The sequence below is a fragment of the Carassius carassius genome, chromosome 16 (genome assembly GCF_963082965.1).
Source record: "Carassius carassius chromosome 16, fCarCar2.1, whole genome shotgun sequence".
In the NCBI taxonomy this organism is placed as follows: domain Eukaryota; kingdom Metazoa; phylum Chordata; class Actinopteri; order Cypriniformes; family Cyprinidae; genus Carassius; species Carassius carassius.
Window position 1 is genome coordinate 30,381,420 of NC_081770.1, and position 23,381 is coordinate 30,404,800.

General features: G+C 40.9%; 2 protein-coding genes and 1 long non-coding RNA gene across 3 annotated transcripts in view; 1 reads left to right on the forward strand and 2 right to left on the reverse strand.

Moving 5' to 3' along the window:
* The window catches only part of LOC132160094 (NACHT, LRR and PYD domains-containing protein 3-like), a 274,868-nt gene that overhangs the window by 91,187 nt on the left and 160,300 nt on the right, over positions 1-23,381 (reverse strand). The window lies entirely within an intron of this gene.
* On the forward strand, positions 12,980-17,341 carry LOC132160104 (uncharacterized). Its single transcript, XM_059569825.1, has 12 exons — positions 12,980-13,145; positions 13,807-13,920; positions 14,012-14,089; positions 14,202-14,279; positions 14,367-14,459; positions 14,687-15,037; positions 15,226-15,508; positions 15,605-15,838; positions 15,947-16,032; positions 16,129-16,233; positions 16,367-16,379; positions 17,218-17,341. Exons 6-11 carry the CDS (start codon positions 14,939-14,941, stop codon positions 16,367-16,369), a joined length of 810 nt encoding a protein of 269 aa, XP_059425808.1. The 5' UTR covers positions 12,980-13,145; positions 13,807-13,920; positions 14,012-14,089; positions 14,202-14,279; positions 14,367-14,459; positions 14,687-14,938; the 3' UTR covers positions 16,370-16,379; positions 17,218-17,341.
* LOC132160111 (uncharacterized) lies at positions 18,073-19,450 on the reverse strand. The gene is made up of 3 exons (XR_009437951.1): positions 19,271-19,450; positions 18,252-18,565; positions 18,073-18,215 (listed from the first exon to the last, which is right to left on the reverse strand). It is a non-coding gene; the product is annotated as an uncharacterized LOC132160111 (long non-coding RNA).

The following is a 23,381-nucleotide window of genomic DNA, read 5'->3' on the forward strand; positions in this document are numbered from 1 at the left end:
GATAATGATATCTGTAGTCTGTATAAAGTGAAAAAGTGCAGTTACCTCAAGAAATGAGCAGACATTTTTACATGAGTCTTATAAATGAACTTTGTTGGTATAATAAGAGTATTTATATTGATTAAATATTTTTAATCTCCATTATTTTTTATGAAAACAGTTTATTCAGATGTTGCTACATAAAGCACGTTATATCTTACATGATGAGAGAGTTAGAGTGAACCAGCTGAATGTCCAGCCTGTAGAGGAGCGTTTAACCTCACAGATCAGAGTCACTGGATCTCCTTCAGTCAACCACGTCTGTGGAGAAACACTTAAAACTGCCTGGGCTTCATCTGAAGGTGAGAAATCACTCATTAATAACATGTTATACTTGTGTGTGTAGGCTATGTGAAGAGATGATCAAACTCACCTGATACTGTCAGTGTAACTTCATCACTGCGGTGTGATGTCCGTGATCCTCCTCTCTCTGATCCTTTACAGGAGTATTTACCTGCATCAGACTCAGTAACAGAACTGAATGTGAGTTCCTGTAGTTCACTGAAAACATAGTCTGAACCGTCTTTATACCAGCCGTACTGCCAGCGAGTGACTCCTTCAGCATTTATGTCACATCTGAGAGTGACTGTCTCTCCTCTGAACACATGCTGAGCAGGTTTGATGGTCACTGTGGGTTTTGGTGTTTCTGTAAAATGACAACAATTCACAAAAATAATGCTCTGTTTTTACTTTATGAATACAGTTACTTGACTGTAAAACACAAATGCTAAATCAGATGAGACTGAAGTGTTGCTCTCTATAGCTGTAATAGTAATTTATAAAACCTTTGTCAATATACACTTATTGAGAGTTTAGAAATGTATAAAAATATATCTGCTGTTTTTGATAAACTGATGTTTCTTGTAACACGTCAGAATCGTCACATGAATAATTCAACTTTTTAAAAGTGTGCATTTATAGTCAACATAATGTGAGTAATTTCAGTTGGTTTATAACAGTTACTGTACAATCAATCTTAATTGATGAAAATATATGAATCAAATTGACTCACCTTCAGTTTGTCCAGAGTAGATGTCTGAAATCAGCACTAAAACACAAAGAGAAAAACTCATTACAATCTGAACATTGAGCTGATTATTATAACGATGAACAAATATGAAGATATTGTGTGGGGACTGTATATGTTCAAGACAACAGTCTGATCACGAGCAGAAGAATAAAGACAAACTCTTACTAACTGTGTACTAGTGAATATTACAACAACAGTGACAATAACTGCAAAACAAACCAACAGAACTGATTCAACAGCATTACACATCACAAAACTGAATGAGTGAACAAACACTGATCTACAACACAACAGAGTGCATTTATCTTTCACAAACAGCACTAACTACACACTTCCTCTCTCAAACTCATCCTTCACTCATATATCATGGACTAGAGCTGGATCTGAAACTCTGAGAGCAGCAAGAAAAGACATACATCTAGGAACACTAACACACTTGATCATTTACATAATATAATAGCTATTACACTGAAATACATTTAGAGGAAATAATACTCACAGAGCACAAGAGGAAGTTGACTGAGCTCCATAATGACTGAATGATGACAGATGGTTAAAGACACAGATGTGTTAAAGACTCAAGACTTCCTGAAACCTGCGCTCAGATCTTTAGACACAGTTTAACCCAAGCTATAGAATAATAATGCTCATTTGTAACATCAAACATACATCAATATTTAAGAGAGAATGGTGTGAAAGAGGAAGCTTGCATTACTAAGAATTTCTAGTTGATGGTGCCGTGATACCAAATAAAGCTCATGCAGTGTGAAGAGAAGATCATATCAGTGGTCTTCAGATCTTGTTTTGTCAGTGTTTCTTGCAGAATGAGAAATGTTAGTAAAACTAAACACATACACATTTTAATTAATTGAGAAGTTTGGTAAATCTCTATTCTTATCAGTTTTCTCAGTTGCTGAAACACTAAAATTCACTGTCATCAATATAACATTTCCTAAAATATTTCTCAAACTATTAACACTATTGTTGTTTCACAACTCTGTTCAGCATTTAACACCGTGTTCCTGTTCTGTAGTGTTCACAAACCATCAATGTCACCAAAACCAGCAGTTGAACCATGTAAACACTATTAAGCAGAAAAAAAGTTACACAATAAATGTAAAACGAAGCTCCAATCCGGAGTCACATTTTTATTAATCTTGATTTTTTTATTCAGAACTTGCAATTCAGAGTGAACTGAACTAATAGTGTCTCATGAACACACAGTCATGCACAGAGACCAACAATCAAGTTAGGATGTTTGTTAAATAATATGAAAAAGTTCAGTATGTTTCTCACCAAACCTTACTGTATAACTGCAGAAAACTTGGAATATACATCACATGATACATAAGACCACTCTTTTATACCTTGGCTTCTATTTTAATAGCATGACTTTATTCGCCATAGACTGACATTATATGGGCAAGCACATTTGGGACATTTTATTTAAATCTCCTTTTGTGGTCTGACAAAGAAACGTATGACTTAGGACAAATTCAAGGGTGAGTAAATGATAATTGAAATTTGAACTATCACTTTAAAGAAAAACATTTAACTCACTGTAAAAGTAAATATTTTGTTGTAAAAAGAAGTCCGTCTTTCTGGAAAATAGGTTGTGATTCCTGACTTCCATGTTGATCTCACTGCGCTGAGGCAGGGTTCTGTCTATCAAAATGAATATGCATAAATGGGACAGCAGATAAATAAATGACAGTACAAGCATACCAAAAAAATCATATCTGATCTGTAGTTCATGCTACCCATGTTTCTCTTGTGAGGGCACAAATTCACTTTGAATGATGAACAATTTAACTCATGGAGTATAGAGAGTTTGAATATATTGAAAAGTTATTTACAAATATATACAAATGAATATATATGAAAATATATCAATTGATATGATATATGAAACAAACAAACAAACACATACATACATACATACATACATACATACATACATACATACATATATATATATATATATATATATATATATATATATATATATATATATATATATATATATATATTAGGGGTGTAACGGTCCACAAAATTCACGGTTCGGTTCGATACAATACACTGGTGTCATGGTTCGGTTCGGTACGTTTTAGATACAGCAAAAAGAAAAAATTGGCAGATAAATTACCTTGATTTTTAAAAAATGTTTTATTTATTAAAACTAACAAAGTATGTTTTTTTTTTTTTTTACATTGAACAATGATGGAGCTATTCTTTACCCATCTTCTATGGTGTTTTCTTAGCAGCATACTGTATAAAACAAAAGCAGCTCCTTATAAAAAAAAAATGAAAATGTTATATTAGTTATGAACAAATACAAAGATGTAACTTTTTATATGGAACTCTATAACTTTTTATATTGAGTGTGATTTTACTCAATTGGTTCTCTATAGGGCTTATGTTTTTTGGAACAAAGCAGGAATTACGGTCTGTCTGAAATGGGCTCGTGAAGGAATATTGTAACGGGGCTCAATTACATTAAGCATGTTCTTAAAACCTAGGTGCTCTCTTAGGGGGGAGCTGTGTTCTATGAGTATTTCATTGTGTGAGTGAGCACTTCTTCACATGGGTGGAGCTGTTGTTTAATTCAGTTCTATTTTCCTTGTGAATAGGTAAGGATGGTTTTCACACTGTTCTCTGTTACATCCATTATATTTCTTTAATTATATTGGCCATCCATGTTATTTGAAGACATATATTGCTGTTAAAGATGTTAACTAACATATATGTGCACTTATTTGTAAAAGATGGTTTTGTATTTCTGATATTATTTCATGGGTTGTACCTTCCATGTGGTGGGGTATATTTTTCTTTATATTGTATTGTGTTCAACGTTTATCTGAGTATTTTGGGTTTTATTCTTTGTATTTGGGATGCATGTGGCATTCAACATTAATTGTCATATGTGGAAAGTTATTTTTCCAGTCTTTGAGAACCCCACCTGATTTAAGGTTTAATATAACGGCAGCTGAAACTATATTGTTTTGTTTTATGATTTTATATGCATTTTTAGTTTTGATATTAGTAACTAACAGTTCTATTTTCCTTGTGAAAAGTGGCTGATGCAGATAAAGAGCCCAATAAATAAGCTTCACCGCTGTGACGACAACGATCTTTGTGTCCTCCTCATTCAATCATCACCCAAACACAACGCAGAGCCATTTAGGGGAGCACACAGACGAAGAGGGTTACATCTTTGGTGCCGTGACCCGGATCGTTGGTTTCTACGTCAACAGAAGCAATCTGACAAATAAGAAGTGTGAGTAGAGTGAAAAAAAAGAACAAAAATCAAAAGAAGAAGAAGAAGAAAAAAAAATATTTCACCTACTTTAATTTTTCTTAAAGTGACAGTGTTAAATATATTGTTGGACTGAATTGAGCTTTGCTTAAGAAAGATTTGTTTTTTTTTCTGTCTCTGAACTCTTGATATTGTGCTATATGAGTCTTAATTTGTTGATTTGAGTAACAAATTTGTGAATTGCAGTGTTTTATTTAAAGCAATATCCTTTTTTGTGCATTCGAGTGTATTTAAATCTCTTGAAGTGGGTCATTTTTTTTTTCCCCCATTTACCTTAATTTATGATTATTTGCTTTGTGATTACAGGAAACATAAGATATATACAACACATTCACTAACAGCAGTAATTTTCACTTTACTACACTTTTCATATTTTAAAAATTTCAAACACAACAGTCTACACGCAGTGTATTGCACACTACCTAGACATTGTGTATTGCACAGACGAGAGAATTGAAAGAAGTGGAAGAGAAATGCAGGGGCTCCATGAAACCACCCCTCATCAACCACCTCCTCATCCCCAAGTACCACTAAGGCAGCCCTTCCAGGCCACCCCATGGTTACCAGTAAAGCAGGACAAAATCCAACAGTATGAAATAAGCATGCCGGTCGATGTGAGTACTGAAACTGTTTCCCAGCCAAATGATAACCCCCAACAGTCTGTCAGGCCAAAGACAAGGCAGCTAGCTGCACATACAGAGAATCTGCCCACCTATGCAGTGAGCTGGCACCAGTTGGGCACCTGCCCCAGCGCTTTTGTGCAACATCAGCCCTCAGCTGATGCCCAAGGCCCAGATAACCCATTCAATGAACTTCCAACCACCATGCACATGTCTTCAGTTAGCCCACATGCATTTAATGTGCCCACTGTTTTCTCTCAAACTAACATGCATGACAATGTCACTACCATTCAGGCGTCACCAAACATGGCCAACAAAATGCCAGCTGATGTGTCCCCTTCTCCAAATGACCAGTACCTGTCCCCAGCATTGACTGTCCCACCTAAAACTTACATTTCTACTTATCCAGGTATGATCCAGGCACTCAATATGTACACTTCTCCATATGGCCTGCATTTTCGTGCTGCAATGGCTGGTTCACCCCAAGCCAACTTGCCAGGTCATCCAACGGCCGCTCAGGTTCCTCCTCCTTTCTGTTATTGTGTGCCAAATGCCATGTATTCAAAACCACCTGACACGCCTGCACCTCCTGTTTTGTCTGGAACCAACTTTTTGCAGAAAACAGACCCTATTTCAAACACACAGAAATTCCAATGATCGACAGCGCATCTTACATTCGCATTGTGCTGTTGTGTCATCCTTCTCACCTCCTGCGTGTGTTCCTATGACTGCGTGTGTTCCTATGTGCTGGTGCCTCATGGTTCACATATGTATGCACAACAACCCATTTCAGTGCTAAGACCTCAGACTGTGGCTCATCAGCAAGATGCATACATCCCTCCTTCTAGAATGACCATGCCACAGCCCAGCTTTACACAGACACATCAAGTTCGTAATGTACATGTGTTCAGTGGTGGTCCTGATGGCAGGATACTTATTGAAGACTAGATAAGAGATATGCAGTACCTCCTTGAGGCTGGAGGAATGCCCGAAAATCTGTCCTTTGCTACTGTAGTGCGACATTTGAGTGGTGAAGTCAGGAGGCTAGTTCTGAATCTCCCTCCTAATGAGCAGACAGCTGGCAGAGCTTTTGAAGAACTACGAGCTGAGTATAGTGATATGCAGATGTCCCTGGATCCATTAGCTAATTTCTATGAGAGATACCGGCGCCCTGGCGAATCAGCATGCTCATACGCCATTGCTCTGGAGGCTACTTTACGTTCAGTGGAAGATGCTCAATATGGAGGTCAGCCTTTTCCTGACCGGGACAGCAAACTGACTCGTCAGTTCATGAGAGGATTGAGTGACGAAGAGGTTTTTCACAGGATAGCACCGATGAAGTCTAGACTTCTATGTTTTCGTGAACTTCAAGCAGAACTTCGTAACCTTGCTTGTGAGACAAGGAAGTTTCAGACACAGCCAAATGCCAAAAAGACGTATGCACTGGCTCAGTTTACAACAGTGAGCAGTAACCAGAGTGGCGAAAAGCCGAGAACAGAAAAATTAAATCGGCAGAACACAGACCTTACTGAACTCACAGCCTTGGTGAAGAAACTGGTGAGCAGTCAAGAGGATCAGCTTAACAGATTGACGCAGTTGGAGGCTAAAGTTGGTTTCCTCACATCCAGAGACCTTAAGAGAGTAGTGACACTGCAATAAGGGGCGTAGTGTGCTATCGTTGTGGAAAACTGGGACAAATGCACGTCTGTGTCAGACAGTGATGACTGATGAGGCAGCCCAAGCTGAAATTGGAGCAGAGTCCAGGCAGGATTTAAATGCTTAGGGCCTGTGGTTACCGGGGCAAACACAGGCATGCAACAGAGTCCCCAGCAACATGAAATGGGCAGGTCAAAATCAGCTGATACCCCGCTAGTAGGTCCCTGTAATGAAGAGGTGGTTGGAGTGAATGGAGAAATGTGTAAGGCTCTTATTGACTCTGGCTCTCAAGTAACTACAATTACTGATGAGTTCTGGCGACAACATCCTCTCTTATGTACTCAGGAATTGCAGCCATCAGACATCCCCATTGAAGGTGCCGCAGGCCAACCCGTATCTTATGTTGGTGTGGTTTGTATCAACTTAAGTTTTTGGGAAGGGTCTACTCAAATGTTCCTGCTTTTGTTGTCCCTGTTACTGAGTACCGATCCAGTGTTCAATTGCTCATTGGAACTAATGTAATAAGGGTTTCCAGAAATGACCTTCAAGCATCATATGGGAGAAGATATCTGGCCAAATTGAAGTTGACCAATCCTTAATGGCACTCTGCAATGGTTGCTGTGAGTAAAAGTGAACCTGCTGGAGCTGCAGGTAAAGTTGGTCAAGTACAGTATGCTGGTCACAGGATAAGAATACAAGCTGGTAAGGAGCAGGATGTTATTGGCAGAGTGATGGGTGGACCGAAGAGAACACACTATACAGTTCTAGTGGAGAGTCAGTCCTCCAAAAGGATTCCAGAAGGCCTTATGGTTGCCAGGCTGCTTGTAAATGTTAAAAAAGGTTGTGTTCCCATTCGGCTCTTAAATCTGTCTGGAAAGGATGTTGTTGTCAACCCAAGGACCCTGATTGCAGATGCTTTCCTGGTTCAGAATGTCATTGAAGAGGAAGTAAAGTGCCAAATGCTGTGCCAAAACCAGTTCTTGTGTCAGAGTCAGTGTGAGAATTCAGTGACAGCGTCTTGTCAGAGTCAACAGCAGACTAACAGTGTTGAGTCTGTTGATGGTATAACATGTGGAGTTGATCTTAGTGCTGCAGCAGTAGAAGGTGTGGAGCAGTTGGGGTTGCTTCAAAACTTGCTGAGGAGAAATGCTGATGTCTCCAAACACTCTATGGACTATGGACATACCACCACTGTGCGACATGAGATACCTCTGGTAGACTCAAAACCTTTCCGCCTACCTTATCGCAAAATACCCCCGACTCAGTACCAAGAAGTGCGGAAGGCCATATTAGAGATGGAAGAAGCTGGAGTCATTCGGCCAAGCAAAAGCCCGTATGCATCCCCCATCGTTGTTGTTTCTAAAAAAGATGGATCCCTGAGGATCTGTGTGGACTATAGAAAACTGAATTCCTGCAGTACCAGAGATGCTTTTCCACTACCAAGAATAGAGGAAGCATTGGAGGCGTTGGGACAGGCAAGGTTCTTCTCGACTCTTGATCTTACCTCTGGTTACTGGCAAGTTGAGGTGGCGGAACACTACAAGCTCAAACTGCTTTTAGCACCCCCATGGGGTTATATGAGGCCAACAGGATGCCGTTTGGTCTGCAGAATGCCCCCTCAACCTTCCAAAGATTGATGACCTGCTGCTTTGGTGATCTGAACTTTGAGAGCCTCCTTATCTACCTTGACGACTTAATTATCTTCTCTAGGACTTTTGAAGAGCATCTTGAGCGGTTGGAAGCAGTGTTCAGACGACTCCACAAACATGGTTTGAAGCTGAAGCCTCAAAAGTGTAGTCTACTGATGAAAGAAGTTCAGTAGCTGGGCCACGTGGTATCTGCAGAGGGTATTCATACAGATCCTGAGAAGGTAAGCAGAGTCAGAGACTGGAAGCTGCCGTCAAGTATGAAGGAAGTGCTTGGGTGTCACAGTTGGCCATGTTTGACTTTGGAATTGAGTACAGGCAAGGGAAGTCCAACTCTAATGCTGATGCACTCTTAAGGATGTCTAATCAAGAGGTCATAGAAACTCTTCAGTCCTGCCCACAGTACATTTCCTCATTGCCGCAAGACCAGTCCTGTGGAAATGAGTCAGGGAGGAAGGAAAACGTTAGTGAGCAAGTGGAGAAAACTGTTGTATGCAAAGAGGGAGAGTTTCTGGACCAGGTTGACGAGCTAGCCAATCCATTTGATGGAGCGGGTACTGATGCACTGCCTGCAATGACAAAGCTGGAGATCAGGGGATGTCAAAAGGAGGACCCTGTCATTGGGCCAGTCCTGCATTACAAGACACTAAACAAAAAGCCAAGACGTGGAGAAAGATTGGAAAAGGGGAAAGATACACGGTTTCTCTTAAAAGAGTGGAGGAGGCTGGTGGTCAAAGATGGAATTATTTACAGGCAAGTTAAGGATGTTCAGGGATGGTCCATTGCTCAGCTGGTCTTGCCAGAGAAAATGCGACTTTTGGCTAAAACAAGTCGTCATGACGACTCTGGTCATTTGGGTTTTGAGCGTACTTTGAATCTGTTCCAGGAACGATTCTTTTGGCCGAGAATGCAGTGTGAAATAAAGTCATGGTGTGAGCAGTGTGAAAGATGTTGTCTGAGGAAAACTCCCACTGGAAATAGGGCTCCGCTGGTGAGCATTCACACTAATGCCCCTATGGAACTCATCTGCATGGATTTTCTTGTCCTGGAGAAGTGTAAGGGAGGAACAGAGAATGTCTTGGTTGTCACTGATCATTTCTTAAGATTCGCACAGGCTTACCCCATAAAAGACCAGAAGGCTGTCACTGTGGCGAGGGTGCTGTGGAAGAATTTTTTGTGTCGATTTGGTTTCCCAGCAAGACTCCATGCAGATCAAGGTAGAAATTTTGAGAGTACAGTAGTAAAGGAGTTGTGTAAGCTGACGGGAATTACAAGGACTCATACTAGCCCCTACCATCCGCAGGGAAATGGGACCACAGAGAGATTTAACAGAACTCTTATGAATATGTTGGGCACTCTTGATCCTGATAAAAAACCCAGGTGGCATGAATACACTGACGCACTGACACATGCTTACAACTGCACTCAACAGGATTCGACTGGTTTCTCCCAATACTTCTTGATGTATGGCAGACATCAACGATAGCCTGTTGATCTCATGTTTGGCCTGTCAACAGCAAAAGAGCCATGTGAGTACAGTGAATATGTCCAGACTCTGCATGAATACTTGTCCTATGCTTATAAAGAGGCAGATCGAATGTCAAGGCATCCTAAGGACCTTCAGAAAAAGCACTATGACAAGAAAGCCAAAAGCCACATGTTCCAACCTGGTGACAGAATGATGGTGAAAGCGTGTTATGTCGAGGAGAAACAGAAGCTGGCTGATAGGTGGGAACCACGTTCATATGTTGTGGTGAAGAAACAGCCAGGGATTCCAGTGTATGTGGTTTGTCCAGAAGATGGTGACAGGAAAAGAGTCATCCACCGAAATCTTCTGTCCCAGTGCATGTTTTTCCCGGTGAGTTCCAAGTACCTTGCCGGAGAAGAGCCTGACATGGAGGAAGTGTCTGAAATGGACTCAAGTGTTTCAGAGGAAGAAGAGGAAGTAGTGGAGACAATTGAAAGTGTAGACAGTGGCACTATTACACAATGTACAAGTGTGGAATGGCAGGATGTTGTGGACGAAGAGCATGAACAGGATGGAAGTCGATTAAAAGAGACTGTGAGTGAAGAGAAGAAGAATGGGGAGCAGACATTGTTTGAAGACTCCAATCCTGAGAGGCCAGAGAGGCGATATCCTGAGCGAAAAAAGGCGCCCACCAAATAGACTCTCCTTGGAGATACATAGCCTCAAAAGCGAGATTGATAAGGAGAAGGTAGAGAGAGGAAGGAAAGTGTGGGAAAAGGCTAAAGCAAAGAAGCAGATCTACTTTGGCGATACCTATACACACACACACCCCACACAGACACTTCAAAGTTAATCTTAAGATTTAAACTGACTTCATTTAGTTTTTCTTTAGTGATGACTGGGACTGCATCATTTAGAGAGGGGGTCAATGTAGGCAGGATGTAATATGTTTCTCCCAGCCTTAGGGGGGAGCTGTGTTCTATGAGTATTTCATTGTGTGAGTGAGCACTTCTTCACATGGGTGGAGCTGTTGTTTAATTTAGTTCTATTTTCATTGTGAAAAGGTAAGGATGGTTTTCACTGTTCTCTGTTACATCCATTTTATTTATTTTTTTATTATATTGGCCATCCATGTTATTTGAAGACATATATTGCTGTTAAAGATGTTAACTAACATATATGTGCACTTATTTGTAAAAGATGGTTTTGTATTTCTGATATTATTTCATGGGTTGTACCTTCCATTTGGTGGGGTATATTTTTCTTTATATTGTATTGTGTTAAACGTTTATTTTGGGTTTTATTCTTTGTATTTGGGATGCATGTGGCATTCAACATTAATTGTCATACGTGGAAAGTTATTTTTCCAGTCTTTGAGAACCCCCCTGATTTAAGGTTTAATATAATGGCAGCTAAAACTATATTGTTTTTTTATCATGATTTTATATGCATTTTTAGTATTGATATTAGTAACTAACAGTTCTATTTTCCTTGTGAAAAGTGGCTGATGCAGATAAAGAGCCCGATAAATAAGCTTCACCACTGTGACGACAACGATCTTTGTGTCCTCCTCATTCAATCATCACCCAAACACAACACAGAGCCATTTGGGGGAGCACACAGACGAAGATATGTGTGTGTGTGTGTGTGTGTGTGTGTGTGTGTGTGTGTGTGTGTGTGTGTGTGTGTGTGTGTGTGTGTGTGTGTGTGTGTGGACAAATCACACAAATCCAATATATTTACACATCAAGGCACGCACAGCATACAAATATCATTATTAAATAATATTATTTTATGAAATAATGTTACATAACATTACAGTAAATGAAGTAAAACACTTACCGTATTTTTCGGACTATAAATCGCACCTGAGTATAAGTCGCATCAGTCCAAAAATACGTCATTATGAGGAAAAAAACATACATAAGACACTGGACTATAAGTCGCATTTATTTAGAACCAAGAACCAAGAGGAAACATTACCGTCTACAGCCACGAAGGGCGCTCTTTGTTTTCAGTGTATGCTACAGGAGCACTGAGCAGCATAGAGCGCCCTCTCGCAGCTGTAGACGGTTATGTTTTCTCTTGGTTCATTTCTCTTGGTTCATTTCTCCCGGTTCATGTCAAATAAATTTTGATAAATAAGTCGCACCTGACTATAAGTCGCAGGACCAGCCAAACTATGAAAAAAGGTGTGACTTAAAGTCCATAAAATACGGTACTTTCAGTGTTTTCTTTGTTAAAACCAACTTCCCCGTCTGCTCCGCTTCGAGTGAAAGAATCTAACGTTATCTCTCTGAGGAAAGTGTAGGAGAGCACAACATAATAATGTCGCTATAAATCAATATGATGTTATGCAATTCATATTTTAAATGAGGTAAAATCCTTACTTCTGGTCTCTCTCTTCTCTAAGTAACCCACGTCTGCACTGCACAGCCATTAAAATCTGTGAGGAACGGTTAGGGCTCATTTAGGAACACACAGCATTTAAAGGCGCTGTATGTAAGAAATCTATTTCAATTAATCATAAAATGGCCCTGATGTGTCACTAGACATTAAGAAATCATGTTCATTTCAAATACTTATACACGGGTTTCTTGTATACAAACAATACCGGATGCGCGCGCATCCAGGAGGCAGAAAACCGCTATCTGTTATGCCGAGTTCAGTAAAAGAACATTGTAATTAACGTAGATTTCGCATTGTTTGTAATTTCTTGTTGACTCAATAATAAATTGCAATTTCAGAGTTGGATCTGTTTGTTTGTGCTTCATATTAATATATTATTAATATAACATTATGTAAAACGTCCAACTGTTTACGAATCAAAATCCGGACATACTAGGCACGTTGAACATCTGACACCCAGCACTGGCTCGGTTGGTACAATTGACAACGCAACAACTCCTTGGCATTTTGACTAGCGACAACACCACCACCTAAACAATTTACCTCTTGGTTGCGTGCGCAAGCAGGGATGACGTCGCCGAGAAATCCATGTATATCACTGACAACAATAGTCCGGCCAGGATATTGCCATTTAAAAAGTGGACTTGCAGCCCTCAACTGATGTTGTTGTTGTCATTTTGTGTTTTGGCCTGACGCACCTCCCTCCACCTATCTACCAATCACGAAGTCTTTAGTGTTTCGGGATCCGTGTTGCCAGCTTTGCTGTAACCTACCATAACTCCAGTCGGATAAAAATGTCTAATGTTACTAAATCAAAAAGACCTCGTTGTAATTCCGAAATTCGTCGTGACAAAGTCCGAAATAGAATTTGTATTGGAGATGCTTTTGAACGATGGAGACGGCTGAAAACGGAGAAGAATTTGAACACAGACACCAACGTTGCTAATTTTCTCCTGGACAGGTAAGATTCATCTATGCTTGGCTAACTTGTACTTGATGTCAATGGACATTTCATATATTCATGACAGTCGAACAAAGTTATGCATGGTTGTGCAAAGTAAAATTACGTTAGCTCACATAGACGTATGCTTACATCAGCCATGCATTACAGGAGCCCGTTTCTCTGTCATTATGCTGAGACGCTGAGGAAAACAACATTAGCACGCCCATTATGGCAATTTGAAACGTAATTGAGACAGTAGCCTAAAGTTACCTCAGTAAAAATGATTCGTCATTTGTTCTTCACGTATATCGTGGACTAAGTTACACATGCTGCAAGTTGACCTGTATGACCATTGCTAATGTAATTTAGTTACTCTAACAATATTTTCTGATGGAACTGAAAACAACCCTGTGATAGCCATTGGTGATATTGAATTTGTCCCGCATTACAATTGCTTTGGCAAATGTTTTGGTTATTTGTTAGCCTACTTATGACAAAAACTTTAGTACTCGTAAATCGATTTTTTTTTTCGTATTGAAAAATAAGGAATTTTTATTTTGTGGTTTATATGTTTTTTGTTTTGTTTTACTATTATCTTTTTTTCTCAGATTTTTTTAATTGTAATTGTATTTATATGTTCAAAAAAAAGAAACCAAATCAAAAACGCTTATCTCTTCAGCTATTATGGCCCCAGCACCTAAACACCCAGTAAGAGAAACTTGAAGAAGCACCACCTGACTGCACCATCACTTTCCAGTATTGTATGTGCATCATCTGAAACACTTTCAAATCGGTCAGTAGTCAGTACCACTTTTATTTCTTTTTTTTATTTTCATTGCATATTTTTAAACAATTTGGGTCTAAAACAGCTACACCATTTACAGAGAGGACCTGTCGCCTATTGAGGAAAGACTGGAGGATGATGAGCACACCATGGATGCCTCTGAGGTTCTGGAGGAAAGGTAGATAAAGCCTCTCAAGCTTCCTAATATGCCCAATGATAAGAAATGTTATAGAAAATGTACTTTAAAAAAAAAAAATCCATTGTGACCACTGTATTGTTTTTGTTTTTAGTCTACAGAACATGAGCATCCAGGATGCTGAAACCCAGGTCATGAATGAGCAGGAGATAAATGATCTAATGAACAGTGTGTAAGTTCCACTGGGTTTTACTGTACATTGAGTAACAAGATGTTCTGCTTTGTATTAACAAATATAATTTTCTATCACATTTGCCAGAATTGATTGGGGGGACAGTGAAGGTGTTAGTAATGAGGAGATTGAAGCAGATGACAGTGAAGATGAGGACTATGTCACTCGTATTTGTATTCGGTATGTTAACATTGGATCCTCTAAGATTATTCACAATACATTCTCGAACGTTGATTCTATGAAATATGTAAACATAAAAATAAAAGATGTAAGTTTTTTTATATTTTATGGTCCCTGTAGTATCTCAAAGATAACCCCGTCTCTGTATTTGCCCTTTTTATTTTATTCATCTGATTTGATATCTATCTGTAATTGATATATACAGTATATATCTTTCATGTCTTTAGGTTGGGTGGAGCATTGCAGGCACCACCATGCATTGACAATCTGCCTGTGATAGATGCCACTGAGACAGTACATGACATCCCGGATGTAGAGCCTCCATCAGTCACCTTACCTACACTTCAACAACCTGGCTTTCCTGATACACTGGAGGTCATGACTGAAGATGACCTAATCGGGAAACGGGCCTCCATCACTTATGAGGACTGTTTGAGGCAGCTTGCAACATTACTTGTGCTTCCGGTCCAAAAGTGCACATGTCATACACATGTGACGTCAGCAAAGTGGAGTGTCAGTGTCGCCCTCCATTTGAAGTTTCCATTACGCGCAGGGGTACTGCAAGCATCATGGAATGGGTAGGTGTTGTAATCATACTACATTGCAAATAAGTGTAGATTGGTGTTGGAGGCAATGTCAATACGTTGACAGTGGTTTTGTGAAACTCAATCAAGCTTCCTGAGTTGTAGTTCCACTTAGTGGAAGCAATTCTATGTTTGTATTTGATAATGCTAAATAGCCTAAGTTGTGTCCCATTTATTGTCAGACCTGCCTTGTTGGCCACACTGTATGGAGATGGAGCTCACAGCCCACTTTGAGGTACGGAATGCTAGCAGGGGACTTCATGTTGGCAAGAAACATACCAATCTCCGGAAGCAACTACGCCAAAGTCTCGCTTCTGTTCCAGTTTATGAACATGGGGATGGTGGACCGTAGTAAATTTTTCACAATTCAGGACACATACGGTGTAGACACTGTGAAGGAGTTTTGGGAGGAGAGGAGGGCTGAGGCAATAAATCGCCTAAAAGACAGAGATGTGGTAATAGTAGGTAATGTACATTTTTTATTCATTTAGGCTACAGTATGTTAATATGTCAATTTTATGTTCTGTGAAAATCATTGATTCTTGTTTACAAATTGAATAGCGGAGGGAAGAATGGACAGTCCTGGACATTGCGCCCAGTACTGTACATACACTTCCATGGAGAAAGAATCCAGGGAAATCATCTCTGTCATCACTGTGGACAAAAGGGAGACTGGGCGAAATTCTGTGATCATGGAGAGAGAGGCATTTGTGCGGACAGTCGACACTCTTTTGAATGAAGTGAAACTAGTAGAGGTCTGCACTGATGCTCATGTCCAGATCTCCGCACTAATGAGTAAGTTGCCACTGAAATTTTGCGTTACTTGTAGAATTACACCAACTTTTTTGGAGGGGTGGGGGGACCATTACAGTACTAATTATACATATTATTTTTTCAAATAAGACAAAGGAAAGTACAAAGACCTTGGGCTGCAGCACAGCTTGGATATGTGGCATGGGGCCAAGAATCTGGCAAAAAGGATCCATGCTGTAAGTTCAGCTATCATTACTATGGCTTCATTTTCTGCATGGCAATCTACCCTAATTTGAGAGATGTAATCATGATAACTGTTATGTCTATCCCAGGCTTCACAGGTCAAGGGTCAGTCCAGTTTGAGCAGTTGGCTAAAAGACATTGTCAACCACTTTTGGTGGTGCTGCAAAACAGCAGATTCTTACCAAGAGTTCCTTGTAAGTTGATAAAAATAGTTGTCATCTAAAAAGAATATTCTATGAAACTAACATGCAGACTTATTAGACATACCTTGCTGGCAAAGAGAATAAGTTAGGATGGTTCGTTGATGTTGGATATTTGTTGATTCAGTAGCTAACCAGACATGTCATTGTGGTAAATAATGTGACCCACTTAGATTATAGTACTTACAAACAGAATCATCATTAATAATGAATTATGTACAATATGCATGCTTTTTTTCTGTACATTATATTTCTATATTATTTCTAGGAGCTGTGGCTTGGTCTCCTACATCATGTGACAAATGAACACAGCTGGGTGCTGGGAAGCTGCCAGCATGCAGACTTAGAATCTGGTGGAACTCAACAGTGGCTTGAGCGAGGCTCCATGGCACATGAGGCCCTCAAGAGCATCGTTAGAAACAAGCGGTGGCTTAATGAGGTCCACAAATATCTCAATTTTAGGTAATTTTTTGAGTATATACACATACTGTAGATAGAAAGTTATTTTCAAAATCCCACTAAATGTCTCTTCTCACACACACCCCACAGGTCCACTGCTGATCTGGAGTCCTTCCAGAACCATATTTTAATGTACGCTAGCAAGCGCACAGCATTTAGCCCTCCTGTCTTTGAGGCCAGGATGCTTCTTGCAGCGATGGACTATAATTACCACAAGGACCGCCCAGAGTTGTGTAAATCTGATGGAAGCAAACAGTAAGGGACTTTCTCACATCTACATGCTATTGTTTTATACTAGATTACAACATCATGTAAGGGATACTACACCGAAAAATGAAAATTATATCATCATATACACCATGAGGGTGAGTGAGTATATGATGATAGAATTTTCATTTTTCGGTTGAGTATCCCTTTAAACACTACAAAAAATTCCCTTGGAATGTAAATGTCTTCTTCCCTCCCCTTTCTGCTTTTAATTCAGGTACAGGAGGCTGTACAAGAAGAATGCTCGCAGGTATATGCTATACACTCAGAAGACATCCAATACGTATGGCTACATCCCAGAACTCCAAGCTATGATCCTTCAAAAGAGATTAGCTGGTAAGGGGATGCCTAGACGGAGGACACTACGACCTGATGACCCCAGAAGGTACGGCCCACTTCCACCTGTGCCGGCACCAACCATTGAGGAACTCCTTCACTCCCAAGTCAGGAGAGGTCGGTAGGTTGAATGGTCGGTAGGTTGAATGCCAATTTATTTATTTTGCACCTTGGGCTACATGCCACACACCAATTCAGATGTCATGCATAACACTTCCAAGTTTGAAATAAACTAACTTCAGGTTTTATTTTGCTCTCCTCAGTGTCAACATTCCAGACTAAAGACCTGTGAAGCCCAGTTTCCAGAGCCTCACAACCCTGACCATGTTCATGGCCATGTAAACTTTTGTGTCACAAGCTGCTTATCAACAATTTCAGACTAAAAGTTTCAACAGTACAGAGCAGCTTAGTCTAGTTTTCTATTTATACTGTGTAACATTTATCATTATACCATTTTATATACTGTTTCTCTACATTGTAAAAAGCATAGTATTGTTATTCTAAATAAACTTTTTTTTATTGAAAAAATGAGGAAGGCTCTTTACAAACAAACAAACCAAAAAACAGAACAAATCAAAAAACAATTTGTAAAACCATATATACAACAATAAATAACTTGAATTTAACTGTTCACGTTAGAATGGTATTAAATGGTGGGTACAAAGCCAGTGTACTGGCCTTGGGGGTCAGGGTATTTTTCCCTTATTTTCCATATACAGCAGCTGGGAATAACACGACGGTTACACAGACCCAGTGACCCATGCTGAAACAAACCTCTGTCCGGACCCTTCGGTCAATTTGGATCATCTGAACACTGTTCTCTTCCTCTGCATCTCTGCCTCCTCTCCCTCTCCTTCCTCTGCTGCCAACTCCAGTACTTGGACCTGCATTATCTCCTCTTCCACCTCTCTGACCTCTTCCACCGCTCTGACCTCTTCCACCGCTCTGACCTCTTCCACCTCTCTGGCCTCTTCCACCTCTCTGGCCTCTGTCACCGGGTGCAGGGCTCACACTCTCTCCTTTTCCACCTGAAACATCTGCACTCTCTTCCAGCTCTCTGGCCTCTTCCACCTGGTCCATCTCATCCCTCTAAATTCACTCCTTCTCTCTGCTCTGTGTCTCCTGGACCAAGACCTGCACGCTCTACTCTTGTCCCTCTCCCCTTTGCTCTTCTTTTCCTTTGTCTGCGCCTCCTCTCGCCTTCCCAGCTCTCATCAGCCTCACTTAGGACAGCGGGCACCTCATAACTGAGATCTAAATCAGGCTGCAACAAGTGAGAGCAGTACAAGTGCTAACTCAAAATAAACATTCTCTACCTTTTAGGCTACTGTATGTACTATGTTAGTGATGGTTTGGAAGCACTACAGTAGGTGCAATTCCAAGGAAAAATTACTTTTTCTAATGTCCATAACACTAATGAAAAGCACATTGTAGCCTATGATGTGAAAAATTTGGGCCATTTGGAACGTTTTGTAGCCTACTTGTTTTTCATGCAAGTTCTACAGCCAAAAATAATAGAATGTCATGTAATCTTTCACATCACATATTTTAGCGTTATGGACATGTGCTGCAGGGTAAGTAAAAAAAATACAGCTGGCCACTTTCACTTATAGCATCAGCTAAATGAATAGCTGTATCTTTAATATTGGTTACACAGTGACAGGCTTGTGCTTGTACTTACATTAATGACAGATAAATACCGTTACAAGTTAGACTAACAGTTACCGTTCTGTCTGTCATGTATGAGCATACATCTTTACGATTATACTGTCACATACGAGCATACATCTTTACGATTATACTGTCACATACGAGCATAAATCTTTACGATTATACAGTCACATACGAGCATACATCTTTATGATTATATTTAACTAATGACAATTAGTAATTTTTTTAAATACATAATTACTTATCAAAATATCTCTCATGAAGCATAAACATAATTAACAGAAAACAGAAAACTTACTGTGTACGTCTGTTCGTCACCTGCCATTGGAAGCTCAATGAAGCAGCCTACGTTTCTGCTGAATCCTGCAGCTTATCTGGTAACCTCGAGTCAGGGGGGAGGGGGAGGGGATACACCGCTCTGCAGTATTTTTATAGTGATTCTAGTACCAGTTTAGGCCACAATCCTACATACAGCTCCTTTAAACTTTAAACCTAGATAAATGTGTGCTATATCCAATAGTTTGTGCGGAGATTGGAAGCTATGCACGCTTTGCAGGACAAAGAGGCACAGCGTGATCACTTGTTTTCCGTGGATATGCCATCATTTTTGCTCGTAAGGTAAGAGTAATTCATCATTCATAACTGTTAAGGGTCTACTTTTATTTTTGTTCACTCACAATATCAAGAAAACATTGTACTTTTATTAAATAAAGAAAACAAACATGATTCGCTTTATGTCGTCTGGTCTTGAATAGGAGCACTTAACAAAAATTAACCAAAACGCAGCGAATACATGCCTCACAGACATGATGAATATATCCATAGAAAGCTTTAAATTAGTACTTAACGAAATAAAACAAATTGAAAATAAATTTTATCATAATCATAATCCGTATACAGTAGATGCATTTCTTAAAGAAGCGTCTAATGAGGAGATGGCAAGCACTGCACATGACCAATTGGCTCATTGTTTGTCATGGTAATCAAATCAAAACTATCTCAAAATACAGCTTTTTCCGAAGCATTGGGAACTTTTAATAACTCCCGCTCCAACTTCTACCTGATGCTCTGCATGGTCCACTGTCACCTGTATACTAATGCGTGCGTATATGCGTTGCGTATTGCGTAAGCGATGTAGCCTATAATATTTATAATAGCCTATAATCATTATAACAGTATTTCATACTGTAACTTATATGTGCTCTGTGCATATATGGGCACAATAAAAGGAGAAAAGCTAAATGAGCCCGAGCCCGATCTGTAAAACAAGAAATAAAGCCCGAGCTCCGCCCGATTGGACTAAGCGTGTTGGCATTCAAATTTTCCCATCCAGCGCCACGTCGTTTAATTAGCAAATGCATTTGCGCTCATTTCTTGTGCCCATGGGTGTGCTGGTCTAAAAAAGAGGTGTGTTCAGTCGCATTGCTCGCGCAATGCTATTTTAAGGAGCTGTAAATAGACTGCCCCGTAGACCAACTCAAACCTGGTCTAAAGTCTGGCGCAATGTTTTTTCTTTGTTATTTAAAGAGCATACACGCTGCTTATTAAACACAGGGATGCACATGTTACAAACACGCCAGGTTCCACCTCCACTCACTCACAACGCACGCCCTCACCGGAATACTAATCACTTCCACCTGACCCTCATCACCATCCCATCACATCAGCACTATAAATACCACACACACGCACTCAGTCAGCGTCCGGTCTCGTTCGCGACAAGGTCTTACCTGTATGCTAACAATAAGGACTAACTCTACCTCTACTTACCTCTCTCCAATGATTCCCCGAAGATCCAAGTCTTCTCCGTGCATGTGTGTGGTACACCTCCCTCCTCTGACGTCTTTACCTTGCTATCACGGATCCATTCATCAGTGCCATTCATCACTCTACCCTGCACTACCCGCTCCTCTGCTTGTGCCTTTAATAAATTATCTTTCTGTTACTCCTCAGCCTCCCGGGTATTCTGTAACAGAAGACCGGAACAACAACCCTTGGCACAAGCATGAGCCTCACGGACCCCTTTCAAGATCTGGTTGATGCACTCCATAGGACACTCAGAGCTCAACCCGCATCCCCAACACCAGCGAGCACTTCCGCCAACGATACCAGCACTTCCTCACCTTCCGGCACCCATGGTTGGAGAAGCACAATCTTGTCATCTCCTGGAAAACGGGCGAAGTCCTGAAGTGGGGCGACTCCTGTTTCAAGAGCTGCATCTCTGGTTGTCCTGTCCCAGCCAAACCTTCCCCTGCACCTCTTCCAGTTTATTCTACCTCAATAGAGAGCCCAGTGGAAAACCAATCCATTTCCATCCCTACCTGCTACGCCCCCTTCAGTGACGTCTTCTGGCCCAAAGGGGCTTCCAAGCTGCCTCCACACCGGCCGTGGGACTGTGCCATCGATATGCTGCCAGGTGAACCAGTGCCTAAAGGAAGGATCTACCCCCTTTCCATTCCGGAGGAGAAGGCCATGGAGGAATACACCAAAGAGGTGCTGGCCCAGGGTTACATTCGTCCATCTACCTCCCCTGCTGCTTCGAGCTTCTTCTTCGTAGAAAAGAAAGACGGAGGCTTAAGACCCTGTATCGATTATCGGGCTCTCAACAATATATCCGTCAAATTCAGATACCCACTTCCCCTCGTCCCAGCTACCTTGGAACATCTCCGTGGTGCCTCTGTCTTCACCAAGCTGGACCTCTGCAGCGCCTACAACCTCATCCAGATACGAGAGGGGGACGAGTGGAAAACTGCCTTCATAACCCCTACTGGCCACTATGAATATTGTGTGATGCCGTATGGACTTGTTAACACCCCCTCAATCTTCCAGGATTTTATTCATGAGCTGTTCCGGGAGTTCCTCCATAAGTTCGTCCTCGTCTACATTGATGACATCCTCATATACTCCCGGAGCCTAGCGGAACATCGACGCCACGTTGCGGAGGTCCTGCAACGCCTGAGGGCCTTTCAGCTCTACCTCAAGGCCGAGAAATGCTCATTCCATCAGCCCTCAGTGCAGTTCCTTGGGTACAACATCAGCAGCAGTGGCATCCGGATGGACGAGGGGAAGGTGAACGCCGTTAGAAATTGGCCCACTCCTACCACCATCAAAGAACTCCAAAGAAGAACGTGAAGGCTGACGCCCTGTCCCTGTGTCACGCCCCCGAAGAAAATCTCGAAGAGCCTGAAACCATTCTCCCAGAAAAGGTTATCATCAGCCCCATTACCTGATCCTGCTACCAACACCCTGCCGGGTTGCCCACGGGGACACCAGTACATTCCCAGGACACGGCGCACTCCACTCATTCACTCCGCTCACACATCTCTTGGCACTGGTCACCAGGGGATCAATGAAACCCTCTCGTTGCTTAGGGAATGCTTCTGGTGGCCCAACATGGCCTCGGATGTCAGAAGGTACGTGAACGGATGTACAGACTGCGCCATCTCCAAGAGCCCACGCCATCTACCATCAGGTAAGCTCCATCCTCTGCCCATCCCCAATCGCTCGCGGTCACACCTAGGGATGGATTTTATTACTGATCTTCCTCCTTCAGATAATAATACCTGCATTCTTGTCATAGTGGATAGATTTTCTAAATCATGTCGTCTTCTCCACATGAAAGGTCTGCCCACGGTCATGGAAACGGCAGAGTTATTATTTAACCATGTCTTCAGGTACTTCGGCATCCCAGAAGACATCGTCTCGGACAGAGGTCCTCAGTTCATCTCCCGTGTATGGAAGGCTTTCCATTCACTCCTAGGAGTGGCCATCAGCCTGTCCTCCGGATACCATCCCCAGTCGAACGGGCAGACGGAGAGGAAGGTCCAGGAGATTGGATGCTTTACTCCGTACCTTCTGTTACGGCCACCAGAACTCCTGGAACCAGTTATCCTGGCATTGTGAGACATTTAGACAATGAAAATAGACATATTTCAAAATGTTTCACTTAATTTTACTTGATCTTGTCAGCAAATATAGTTTGGGGGAAGGTTAACTATTAAAATGTGTACTAGTTATGTCTCAATAACACAACAGATGCAAGTAATCTTAGTCTACTCATCAGAATGCCAGAATATATGCTTCACTGGATCTGAGGTAAAGTTATTTCTCTCAGTGCGTCTACTTCCAGAAACAAAAAGTAGCTGGGATGAACTCTTTGCATTTGCTTACGTATGATGTGGGCGTTTGCATGGGTGCGTCTCACATGGATGTTTAGAATTTGAAAAGTTCAAGCTGCTCGTAGGCATGATCTCATTAGAGATAATGAGTTGAGTGATTGTATTCACTTTTCTAATGTAAATAACATTTGATGAGAATGACTTGCATTCATAAAACAACTGTAATTGTTCATCAATGTGTCAGCTACAATGAACACCTTATACATTTTTTATATTTATTAAAATAAATTG

Excerpts from the sequence above, each read along its gene's own strand:
- LOC132160104 (XM_059569825.1), top strand. The coding sequence starts at position 14,939 with ATGTCATACACATGTGACGTCAGCAAAGTGGAGTGTCAGTGTCGCCCT. Across the intron at positions 15,038-15,225 it reads CTGCAAGCATCATGGAATGG|ACCTGCCTTGTTGGCCACAC; the intron begins GTAGGTGTTGTA and ends ATTTATTGTCAG. Across the intron at positions 15,839-15,946 it reads CCAGATCTCCGCACTAATGA|ACAAAGGAAAGTACAAAGAC; the intron begins GTAAGTTGCCAC and ends TTTTCAAATAAG.